We start from the raw sequence: 11949 nt of genomic DNA on the forward strand, positions 1-11949 counted from the left end.
AACCAAACAAGTACTAATAACGAAAGTAAAAATCTATAAGGACAACTGAAATAAATATTTAAAATTTTAAGTTACTTATCTAAATTCTATTATGACATATGCTCACTTACAAATTGGCTGGTGATGGGATTTTTTTCATCTGGTAACCACCAGGGTCAATTTTTTATTTTTTCTTTGTTCGGAGACAGGACAACTATCTGCGAGACACCTTTGTAGTTATTAGCAATTACTAATAGATATGCAATGCAGTGAACGGCATCAAATTATAATTGAAAACATGGTATAAATTATATACAGAGACATAATTCAACAAATTCAACAAATCCAACCACGAACATGAGGTAGTTATTACATGTAAGTAATTACGTGATTTTTATACGTAAATCATTAATTCGTAAAGCATATATTTTGGCTGCAACAATTGCGTCTTTGAGCTCAAACTAATTAAAATTTATTTACTTGTACTTGAAAGAGACGATTGTAACCTATATTTAAAACTTTACAAGTCTCCAACCCACAGCTGTGTATCTTGCCCATAACCATGAAATTACACTGGCTACTGCTAACGCACCTTCATATAAAACAAAATTTCTATAGTCAGTTAAACTACGATCACTTATGACCAATGAAGCAAAATACATCCCTAAAATTGTTAAAAATGCTAAAAAGAAATATAAAGTACCATATACTTTACCAAAATTTTCAGCTGAACAAATTTGTCCAGTACATGCTGGAATGAGTGATATAACAGCTGAAGTAGATACACCAAATAATGCACCAAATGCAAAAAGCATTCCAACTGATCCTCTAGCTGGCAACCAGACTGCAAATACAACGATAGTTGTTAAGACAGAAGTTCCAATCATAACATTAAATCTTCCATATTTATCTGCTAATATACCGGATACTAATCTGGAAGGAATCCCACAAACATTAACAATTGTAATTAATAAGTATGATTTCGAATTAGAAAGTCCAAAATTAAGAGCATAAGATGATAAGTATGTCAATGTTGTCATAGATATAATCTCTGCTAAGAAAACAGCAATCGTTAATAAGACGAATCTTTGATCTTTTAACATAGAGAAGTCTAAGGCTCCACGCAAAAACAGAATGGCAGCCTTAAGGATATTTCCTTCAGTAAGATGATGTTTAGATTTAGATGTAGGCTCTGACTTTGGTTTTGTAGTTCCATCTACTTCTACCTCAATATCCACTTCAGTCTCAGGAATCACATCTTCTTCTACTTGTTGAATGGATCCATCATCTTGAGATTTCTCTATTTTAGTATGAGTTCTTTCTTTTACTAATAAGATTGAAATGCTCATACATGTTAAACAAATAAGAGCCAAGACTCTAACAGCCCATTTGTAACCAATTTTATCATATAATTGTTGTAACATTATGGCAAAACAAGAAGCTCCAACTAAACCTCCAATAGTGGCAATTGAACAAGCTCTAGCTCTCTTTTTCAAGAACCAATGACTTAAAACTCCAATTAACGGAGACATGCAAATTGAAGTTCCTATGGCAGTTAACAAACTAAATGATAAAATGAATTGATATAAAGTATGACTTTCGGCAGTTAATATTAATCCAGTAGTCATACATATTGTGCCTACAATTAAGGGTCTTTTTGCACCAAACTTATCAAATAATTCTCCAAAGAATACTCCACCAAAATACATTACTCCCAAATGTAAAGAAAATACCCATGAAACATTAGTTTGTTTGTCATTTAATAATTGATGAGTAGAGACATACGATTCAATAGCCCCCATAGCATTAGCAATCCCAAAATCAGCAATTAATCCAATGAATGATCCTAATAAAACTAAATTGGCCTGCAAACCTCCATCTGGGAAACGATCAGGATTATTCTCAGATGCATACATCAAAGCAGTAGATACATCTACTGGAGTAGATGGCATGTCATCTCTATACTCTATAGTATCTTCATGGATCATATTATCTATATTATACTCATCTTGATCAGTATTTGCTCTACTTGAGTTACCCCATGATTTTGATTTTGTATGTTGGTCTTTTCCTATATCGGATAAAGGTAAAATTTCAGTTGGCTGAGTTTGTGAATTTACCGAGAGAATTCCACTGTCCTCCATTTTAATTCTATAAAATTTATTATATCACTTTATCAATTTATCAATTAACTAAATATCTTCCACGATATTAGTTACTCTACTTACATATATATATATATATATTTATTAGCAAGTTAACGGATTAGTTAGAAGATGACTAATTACAGTTTTACATAAATGCATAATTTTCGCGCAGTTCTTTTGCAGTGAAAAATTTACGGGATCGGTAAGCGATAAGCGCATCAAACCCGCCTTGGAAGCCGTCATATAAAAGCTTAAACGGAAGGTGACTATCCAAGAAAAGAACGAGTGGAGTAGTCAATATGATTGTGATATTATTGAAACTGGATGAATAGAAACATTTCTAGATAGATAGACACTCATGTTTCTAAAATTATCCCCATAGATATTTGATCATTATAGACGTTTCTTTTCTAACTGTAGATGCAAAATGCTTACATAATACGTCATATAAATCCATCGCTTCAACCTGCAATAAATATACACTTTTACATTTTACAGGTTTTTTTCAATATTTACATGTTGTCTCAACATTCTAAAAGAGACCACTTAAACAATCAATAAGTCTTTTTATTGAATTTCATTTATATACCTTATAATCAATTGCAGAATAAAATGTCCGAGGAAGAGAAACAAGTAGTGGAGGCAGATGCCGAAAATTTGTCTGATACAGAATTGTCGAAAGAAGAAAGATTGGAATTGGCTCGTAAGAAGTTTGAAGAATTGAAGAAGAAAAAGAAGAACAAGAAATCAAAGAAAACTAAGAAGGAAGATGAAACTGCTGGAGCCAATGATACAGAAGAAGCAGTGAGTCGAGAAGAAACTCCAGTGGTAGATGCTTCAGAAGAAAATAAGGATGAAGAAAATAAGGATGAAGAAACTAACGAAGAAGTCAAATACGAAAGTATTAAACCCGAAGTGGAAGAATCAAAATCTACAGAACCCGAAGTTAAAGAACCCAAACACGAGACTAAAGAAGCAGTATCTGATCCACAAACAGAAATAGAACCAAAACCAAAGGAAAATGAAACAACAGAAGTGATACCAGAAGCCCAAGTAATACTGAATGCCGAATCAGGAGAAGAAATCAAGACCCTTAAAGAAACCATTGAACAACAAAAGAATACTATCAAAAAATTAAGAGACGAAAACACTGATTTGAAATTACTTAAGATGGATCTTAATGATAAAATTGCTGATTTGCAAGAAGAGATCAAAGCATTAAAATCTGGATCTGGATCTAGATCAACTATTGCACCACAAGTATCAACTTCTCAATCCTCACCAATCAAACCAGTAGCACCAGCAAAACCAGTATATACTCATAACGATTATGCTACATTATCACAACAAAACTTTGCCAAGTTCAATCAAACAGAAGATTTCAGAGAAAAATTAATGGTATGGAAAGGTTGGCAAGTTGATATGACTAGTTGGAATGAAATTCAAACAGTAGCCCTTTAATAAACTTTATGATTCAATATAAATTAATTTATTATTACTATTTACAAATGTAACTGAACCGTAACAACTATTTAACACGATATAATGCTACCCCATCTAAGTTTCTCTTAGCAGCCTCTTGGATCTCTATGACCTCATTTTCTTTAACATTCTTTATAAAAATACATTCAGCAGGTTGTAAAGGTTTAATAAATCTGACAGTTAAACCTGATGCTAATGCTTTTACTTCTTCCTTTGTTAAATTAACTTTTCTACCTGGTTTTGATACTAAAGAAATATCTCTAATTACAGATTGATTATTACGATACTTTAAACCTAACCATAATCTTCTGGTAGATATGTTATCTGGAGTCACATCAACAGGTGTCACATCAGGACCAGTAATTGAACCTCTCAGTATAGAAGATATGAATCCTTCTTTATACAATCCAAGTGCAACTTGTAAATGCAATCTTGTGAATGGGACTGATGTAGTAGATATATTCACATTCGTACAATTCTTTATATGAGCACAAAAGTTGGCCAAATGAACAAACGACATTTCGTATGTGTTATATGTATATGTAAGAAACTGGTTAAGTCTGTCTAAGAGTGGAAATAGTATGTATTGTTCTTTGGGTTTCGATATACTGAAAAATTTATTACTCGAAAAAATTCACTAAGAAAAAAAAAAAGCATGTCCGCTCACGTGCAAAATCCATAGAGTTGAAAAAACGGACCATTCGTCACTTCAAAGGCCGTTAGTATTAATTAAGAAGACAATTATTGTTATCAATTTAGTTCTTCAAATATTAAAACATTTTCATAATGTTTAGTAATAGGTCATTGATTTTCAACTCATTGAAAAGACAAGGTTGTGGATTCCTTAAATCCACTAGAACCTATGCATCATCTCCAGTACCAAGAAAACGTTCAAGTGGACCAAGACTTCGTTACTTATTCTATGTATTTTTATTATCATCAGCTGCATTATATTATACTGGACAAAGAGTTGAAACTAAAAAGATAAAGACATCCTTTAATGAGCGAGAATTTGAAGAGTATGAGAAGGAAACTGGATTAAAGAGACGTCATAAATTGATAGCAGATTCAAAGTTTAAATTTTATGTTCTTCCATATGTTTCAGACTCAAAAGTTGTAAATGAATTGGTCAGTACTTTAGAAAAGAATGATAAAACCAGACAAGTCAAAGTAATTGATCCAGAGGAATTAGTTGCTAGAGAGAAAGAAGATGAATCCAAGAAATATTGTTTCCTTCTTCAAGATCTTGATGCTGCAAGAAGACCATTACCAAAAGGATTAATTACTTCTATTATCAAAGAAGAGATTGCATTCTATCAAAATACCAGAAATGGAACATTTGACACGACGTTTATTATTACAAATTATCCTCAATCCACTGATGAGGCTATTAAATTTGAAAATGAAGTTTGTGATATTCAAAAGTGTTTCCATGTTCAAACTTCAAGTACTTTATCCGATTATGAAGCTAGAATAATTGATAATGTATTTGGATACTTCGATACGGTTGGTAAGGCAAAAACATTAACCAAGAAGACGATTAAGGATGCGTTTAAAGATTAGATTCACATAACTGTAAATAGATTTACATAAAAACTGTATATATACATTCATAAGAAGAATTCTTCCGGTGTCTTAAAATTTGTAATTCCAATATTCTTAGCAAACATTAAATCACTATCCAGAAAATCATTAGGTCTACCAGCAGCATCTCCAACAAAAAAGCTATTATCTTCATCTATTTGATTATTTCCAACATATTCCACCAACTCTTTCCACATTCCAATATTTGGTTTCCTCATTAATGTATGTTTAGTTGAATCAGTTTCTTTGGCGGGCTTTTTAGGTGATGCGTATACTAATATAGGAACTTCTTCATTCTTAATATATGCGTTTAATGATTTTATGACAGACGTAACTCTCTTCACAAAGTTATTATAAGATTTATTGGCCACGTTAGTAACAACTCCACCTTGATTAGTGAATATAACTATTAAATATTTATCTTTTATTACTTGATCTAACTTTTCTAATACCAGAGATTTAGCTTTAGGTGAATCCCACCATTTCCAATCATCAGACGAAATGGCAAAACTTCTACCACTTTTGGTTTGAACTAACGTACCATCTAAATCAAATGCAGCAATTTTAATCTTTGTATCATTTCCAAATGTCTTAATTAAAGAACTTTTAGGTGGTAAGTTGGTTATTAAATAAGTACCATGAGTTCTCCATAATGGTTCAGACGCGATATCATTGAGAAGTTTACCTTTTGTAGTTATCAAACTATTTACAGTACTGGATTTAGTCCCAGAAACCTTTTTTACACCTCCAGATAATATTGATCGTATATCTTTTGAACTCATTAATCTTTTATCTGCACACAACACACACACACAATTTATTAAATAGATGATATTGTATAGATCATTAATTAGACAAGAGCTGCAACAAAAATTAAAATTAATGTGCGATATCGATTACACAAATTTCAATTTCTATACACCAAGTACTGTAATTGTTATTAAGTGATTAATTCCAATAACTATGTCAGAAGCAGAGAAGAAATCTGTTGATCAGTATGGAAGACGTACATGGAATGTTGAGGCATATGAATCTGAAGCTAAGGGGACCAAGAAGCATAGAAATAATGATGGAACAATCACTACAATCAAATCCGATTTGAAAGATGAGAAGTCTTCATCAGATTACTTAAAACATAGAAATGATTTAATTAGTGATCTGTTGAATGCTGTCAAAGTTCATAATCTTATCAATCCTGAATCATCTTCATCTACAACCATGGCTGGGAAGAATAAAAGATTTGGATTTTATTGTCCAATATGTAATTTATCCTTTCGAGATAACTTGGCTTTAATAGATCATTTTAATTCACAGCAACATTCTGGAAAGGCAAGTGAATTAAGTAGGCTAAAACGAAAGGAAGGTGATAAGGAGAATCAAGAAGCAGAAGATGAAACACAAGAATTGGAAGGAGGAATACGACGTGCCACAGTACAGGAAGTAATGGCTACAATAGAAGCATTAGTACAAAAGAAGCTCAGAGCAAATCAGGAACATGAAACGAATTTGTTAACATTCGCTCAAAGAGTTGAGCGAAGAGCCGAATTTGAACGTCAAAAACGACAGAAGCGATTAGAGAAGAAGAGGAAAGTAAAAGTTGATACGAAGAATCATTTTGAAAATGAAGAAAGTTCAGAAATGACAAAAATAATGGGCATTACGAATTTTGGTAGTAGTAAGAAATAAATAATAATTGTTTATTAACACTTTATAAATATCTAATTGTTGAATCACCGTCCAACACATTTAATTAATCTAACCATTTAATTAATCTAACGATTTAATCAAATCCAAACAAAGAAGTAAATAAATAAATAAATAAACGAATAAACCAGATCCGATAAATAAACCGTTTAGAGCAAAATACCCATGGACAACCTAAATCAATTAGGGATATAGAATCTAACACCATGAACGAGATCTTCATGTGAACTAGCACCTTGATCCTCCAAGAAGAGAGAATTCACCATTTGTCTCCCACGGCTCATTGGGAGTGTACTAGCAGGTCTAGTCAAATGAAGAGAACTCTCTGAAGAACTATTTGAATTGATAGATGAGACGTCTGAATTGTAATTCAAAGGAACAGATCTCTCAGGAATTGGATTTAATATTGTGTGAGATCTTCTAGCGTCATAACCATTTGCAGATTGATTTGGTTGACGTGATAAGACAAAGTTTCTAAGGTGAGAGAATCTGGAAGCTAAATTTTGATAGAGACGAGTAATTCTGTCAATCACATCGGACAATTCAGTTGCTTGTCTCTCTAACTCTTCAATTCTATTCAATGCAGCAATCTCAATTTCAGTGTAAGAATTAGAGACATAGAAACCATTAATGTAGTAACCATCCATGGTATGAGCATGAGCACTAATATTAGCTTGTCCAGACAAATTGATATCAGATTTAGAGTTCTCAGGAGTGTTATACAAGTAAGGAATTGGCATTGATGTTGTTAAGGCTGTATAACATTTGGATGAATCATTTAAAATCCGAATATTTATCAATTTAAATACCCCAGAAATAGTGAATCATTGTTGATATACTAATAAAAATTTATTTTCTATGGATCATATTTTTTGAGACAGGTACCATGACTCCGATTTCTTTCGGTGGGGAAAATTTGTTAACTCTGGTTGTAGTAGTAGTAGTTGCGAAACGGTTATTAGTTTCAATTGGGTTGTTTCATTTATAGAGTAGATAGTTGTGGATTTACACTTCCATTACTGAATTGTACAAGTAATATACGCAATTTTTGGATAGAGTTAGAGTATCAATTGATTAAGATCTAAGCATAGAGTTCTTGCTACAAGTACATACATTCTGTCAATTGACTCTAAAAAATTAAATCCATGTTCCTGTGGTACAAGCAGTAATGAGACTGACTATATAAATTGTATTAATAAAATCATGATAAGGAAAATTAAGCATCAAAATAAATCAATCACTCAAAATTGCAAAAAAAAATACCCTGCGGCGGTGCAACAGTTCTACCGAAAAGAAAGAAAACCGCACTAAATGTACAAGGTCAAGTAAATCCTGTTTCGCCGGCTGGTGACAAGGTATTGATCCATACTATGTTGCACAATCTAACACAATTCGGCATGTCAATTATGTGGGGAAACAGTGTGATGGTCATGGTAAAACGGTTTGGTTACATCAATTCATTATCTACAACATGAATTGGTCTATCCCCCTTAATTTACAATGTGTGCTAATTGCATCACACTGTTTAGTAGTACTAATTTAGCGAGTTTATTTTTTTCTATTTGATAGTGGTCCTTCATTTTACAGTTTTGTACAAATACCCCTAACTTGTAAGATTCATACTAACATGTAAAACTCTTTCATTACCAAAGTTTTACAGGTTACTTGCGACTTTTTTTCCTCTGTTCAATTCATCCAATAAAAATACCTTGAAAAATGTTTATGCGATTTGTTTAGATAGAGCATAGACTGTATCGATAAGCAGGCCAATAATGGTAAAGTTTACATTTAAATTCCCATTAAGTGGGTTGTTGAAGCTTAATATTGGAAAATTCAACTATCAGTTAGAACAAGATATTCGTACTAAATTAGATTCATTACCATCTGTTACTAAAATTTATACCAATCCTGATGGAACTCCAAGAGTACCTAGTGATCAAGAATTTAAAGTAATTGCTGAATTACAAAATTTATATTATAAAAGAAATCATTCTGAATGGAATTTTATATTATCCAGAATTCCAAGAGATCAATTAGATTTATATAAGGATAATACTCAAGATTTAACTAATTTTCAATTTGTAACAAAGGATGCTGGGAAAATTATTGATAAAATTCCTTATAAAGATGAAAGTACTGGAGAATTAAAATGGAAAATTGTCCGTGAAACAGAAAAGGCTGAAGGTTGGGAATTTCCTTACTTTTATTTGGTATTACCAATATTTGCATATGTAGCTTATTCTAAATATACTGCTCAAATGAAGAGAAGAGAACTTGAAGGTCCAGAATGGGCTGAAAAGGAATTAAGATTAAGAGCTATGGAAGAATATTTCCATGGCGATACTGAAAAGGCCAAAGAATTCTTAAGTAATCAAGGTAAATCAAAGAGAGAAATCAGAGACAGAGATGATTTGGTTGTTGCTAGAATTTTGGCCGGTGATTATGATAGATTATCTCAATTAAAGAAGAAACAACCAGCCAATTTGATTCCAAAGGAAGAAAAGAATCAATACGTTAAGATTTAGACCCCACTTCATCATTTAGTATTATTAATGTCATCTCTATATTCATAAATTAGTCATTTTTTCATATACATTCATATTTATCGAATTATATATAAAAGTCGTAGATTATGCTATTTATTTATTTATTTATTTTTTTTAATATCTATTTACAAGAATTTAAATATAATTATAAGCTTAACATTCACCACATTCTTCAATAATAATTTTAGCAGTAGGTTTACCCCCTGGAGTTCCATAACTTTCAATCTTCTTAACAACATCAAATCCTTCAATTACTTCACCAAATACAACATGTTTACCATCTAACCAAGGACATGGAACTGTGGTAATAAAGAATTGAGAATTATTAGTATTTCTTCCAGCATTAGCCATTGATAAAAGTCCTGGCTTTGTATGTTTAATATTAAAGTTTTCATCATTAAATTTCCTTCCATATATTGATTTACCTCCAAAACCTAATCCATATTCAATATCACCACCTTGAACCATAAAATTAGGAATAATTCTATGGAATGGACAATAAATATATCCATAACCTTTCTCTCCAGTACATAATGCTTTAAAATTTTTAGTTGTCTTGGGTACTACGTCATCATAGAGTTCAAATTTAATAGGTTTCTGTTTAACTCCAGCAATAGATGTAACGAAATAAACTTGACTTCCTAATACTGATGCAGAAGATGAAAATGTCCTTATACCAATCAATGGTTTCATAGTAGTCTTTAACATGTTTACTATACTACTTTACTATACTTCTTTACTATAGTATACTATAAATTTATAGATAGTTGGTTATGATTTCGAAAATGTCGCGAATTGAAAAATTATTCTAAAGAAATTATGTCGTAGTTATATAGTACGCTAACTATTAGAAGATTATGACAAGAACATTTATATAATAAGTAGTAAATACGTATTTAGAGAATTAGAAACTTAATAAATCGACTTCACCATTGGATGAGTTATTTTGTTGACTGGTTTTATTGTTGTTAATATTATTATTGTTGTTGGTAGTGGTGGTATTGTTATTGGAATTGAACCCTCCAAAAAAGTCATCGTCTATAGGAGCACTATTAGTTGCTTTTGGCTTTATTGGAGTAGTACTTGTAGTTGGAGTTTTTGTTTTTGTTTTAGCAGTTGAAAATAATGAAGAAAATGCATCATTTTTAGGAGTTGGAGCAGCAGGGCCAGTTGTTATTGAAGTATTAACATTATAATTTGGACCTGAACCAAATGATGAAACTCTTTGAGTTTGAGGAACTACATTTCCTTGAGGAGCAGAAAATAAATTTTGACCATTGTAATTAGGTTGAATATTTTGTTGTGGTACTGAACCGAATATTTGTTGAGAACGAGATACTGGTACTGATGGAGCAGCTTGAAAATCATCAAAATCATCATCATCATCATCGGCAGTAGCAGTTGGGGCTGGTGCTGGAGCAGATTGTGAACTTCCACCGAAATCCAAATCTCCTAATAAATCAGGTTCTGGAGCTGCTGGTTTAGAAGGTTTAGATACAGCCTTTGCAGTAACTCTACTCAGAGCAGTGGTTGGCCTTGAAGAACTTGTAGCAGGGGCAACATCATATTCTTCAAAATTATCCTTTCCACTTTGTCCATTACTATATGCAGAAGCTGGATCATCATATCTTTCACCATAAACTCCACCATCACCATAAACTCTACTAGTAAATTCATCATCATCATAACCAGAACCAGCAGTGATTGATGTTGCACCACCAAATGCGGCAGAAGATACACCACCAAATTTTTTAGAATTAGCTCTTGCTTTCTTTCTTTCTGACCTTATTAAAGCATCATCATTTAAAAAGGCAATTAAATTTTTAGCTTTATTTCTAACATTAATACCTTGATCTCTACCCTTTGAATCAATATAATGAAATGATTTTAACATTTGAATTAATGAAAGATTGGCTCTTACATCATCAATTAATCTTTCTGAACCATTTTTAATTAAATAATCTAATAATTGTAATGATTTATAAATTTGTCTCCATTCATTAGCGGCCTTTTCAGTAAAACGACGAAATGTGAATCCAATAATTTCTTCTCTTTCTCTATAATTATAAGTTCCTGCTGCAATTTGTGCCATTAATGTACTTGGTGCACCCCATGGTTCATTATTGGTAGCTTCTCTAACTTTTGCTTCCATTTCAGTTAAATTCATAGCGACTAGAATTATATTATGTTAGTTATGATTTATGAAATTTATTAATTAGTAAAATCAGTAAAATCAGTTACTTACCATTTTGAGCTTTACGGACATAAGCCTTAACCTCATAGAGACTAATGTTCTTAGCAGCGTTATTTAAAAGATCCATATTATCAATGCTTGCTTTCTTTCCCAATTAGGATTAATTATATACTTAAGTAATTAGTACTATCTAAAGGACACTACACTTCCAACTTCTTGGAAGGCTTCGGGAATTGATCAGGGAGAAAAAGGAGCGTGGGGGCTATGTGCAGGTCGCACGTACTTTTTAAGTTTACTATGGCTAAATCATACC

At 31.9% G+C, this 11949-nt stretch overlaps 9 protein-coding genes across 9 annotated transcripts; 4 read left to right on the forward strand and 5 right to left on the reverse strand. All coding sequences in view use genetic code 12, as the record gives it.

The window, feature by feature from the left end:
- Positions 1-324: 324 nt before the first annotated feature.
- On the reverse strand, positions 325-2243 carry RJT21DRAFT_119989 (uncharacterized protein). The gene has a single exon (XM_064881591.1). It carries the CDS (start codon positions 2121-2123, stop codon positions 492-494), a length of 1632 nt encoding a protein of 543 aa, XP_064738278.1. The 5' UTR covers positions 2124-2243; the 3' UTR covers positions 325-491.
- A 66-nt stretch (positions 2244-2309) lies between these two features.
- On the forward strand, positions 2310-3624 carry RJT21DRAFT_119990 (uncharacterized protein). The gene has a single exon (XM_064881592.1). It carries the CDS (start codon positions 2739-2741, stop codon positions 3585-3587), a length of 849 nt encoding a protein of 282 aa, XP_064738279.1. The 5' UTR covers positions 2310-2738; the 3' UTR covers positions 3588-3624.
- On the reverse strand, positions 3625-4186 carry RJT21DRAFT_126218 (mitochondrial 37S ribosomal protein MRPS8). Its single transcript, XM_064882855.1, has one exon. It carries the CDS (start codon positions 4126-4128, stop codon positions 3655-3657), a length of 474 nt encoding a protein of 157 aa, XP_064738280.1. The 5' UTR covers positions 4129-4186; the 3' UTR covers positions 3625-3654.
- A 139-nt stretch (positions 4187-4325) lies between these two features.
- Positions 4326-5195, forward strand: RJT21DRAFT_31074 (uncharacterized protein). The gene has a single exon (XM_064884107.1). The coding sequence runs from the start codon at positions 4395-4397 to the stop codon at positions 5169-5171; it is 777 nt and encodes a 258-aa protein (XP_064738281.1). The 5' UTR covers positions 4326-4394; the 3' UTR covers positions 5172-5195.
- On the reverse strand, positions 5196-6065 carry RJT21DRAFT_31075 (polynucleotide 3'-phosphatase). Its single transcript, XM_064884108.1, has one exon. The coding sequence runs from the start codon at positions 5972-5974 to the stop codon at positions 5219-5221; it is 756 nt and encodes a 251-aa protein (XP_064738282.1). The 5' UTR covers positions 5975-6065; the 3' UTR covers positions 5196-5218.
- On the forward strand, positions 6066-6977 carry RJT21DRAFT_31076 (U4/U6-U5 snRNP complex subunit). The gene has a single exon (XM_064884109.1). The coding sequence runs from the start codon at positions 6156-6158 to the stop codon at positions 6876-6878; it is 723 nt and encodes a 240-aa protein (XP_064738283.1). The 5' UTR covers positions 6066-6155; the 3' UTR covers positions 6879-6977.
- Positions 6978-8636: 1659 nt separating this feature from the next.
- Positions 8637-9496, forward strand: RJT21DRAFT_119994 (uncharacterized protein). Its single transcript, XM_064881593.1, has one exon. The coding sequence runs from the start codon at positions 8669-8671 to the stop codon at positions 9419-9421; it is 753 nt and encodes a 250-aa protein (XP_064738284.1). The 5' UTR covers positions 8637-8668; the 3' UTR covers positions 9422-9496.
- Positions 9497-9512: 16 nt separating this feature from the next.
- Positions 9513-10212, reverse strand: CPR3 (peptidylprolyl isomerase). Its single transcript, XM_064884110.1, has one exon. The coding sequence runs from the start codon at positions 10148-10150 to the stop codon at positions 9596-9598; it is 555 nt and encodes a 184-aa protein (XP_064738285.1). The 5' UTR covers positions 10151-10212; the 3' UTR covers positions 9513-9595.
- A 1-nt stretch (position 10213) lies between these two features.
- Positions 10214-11859, reverse strand: ENT3 (Ent3p). The gene has a single exon (XM_064884111.1). It carries the CDS (start codon positions 11607-11609, stop codon positions 10347-10349), a length of 1263 nt encoding a protein of 420 aa, XP_064738286.1. The 5' UTR covers positions 11610-11859; the 3' UTR covers positions 10214-10346.
- Between the last annotated feature and the right edge of the window lie 90 nt (positions 11860-11949).

Source organism: Scheffersomyces amazonensis (assembly GCF_036850825.1).
Source record: "Scheffersomyces amazonensis strain UFMG-HMD-26.3 chromosome Unknown RJT21scaffold_3, whole genome shotgun sequence".
NCBI lineage: Eukaryota > Fungi > Ascomycota > Pichiomycetes > Serinales > Debaryomycetaceae > Scheffersomyces > Scheffersomyces amazonensis.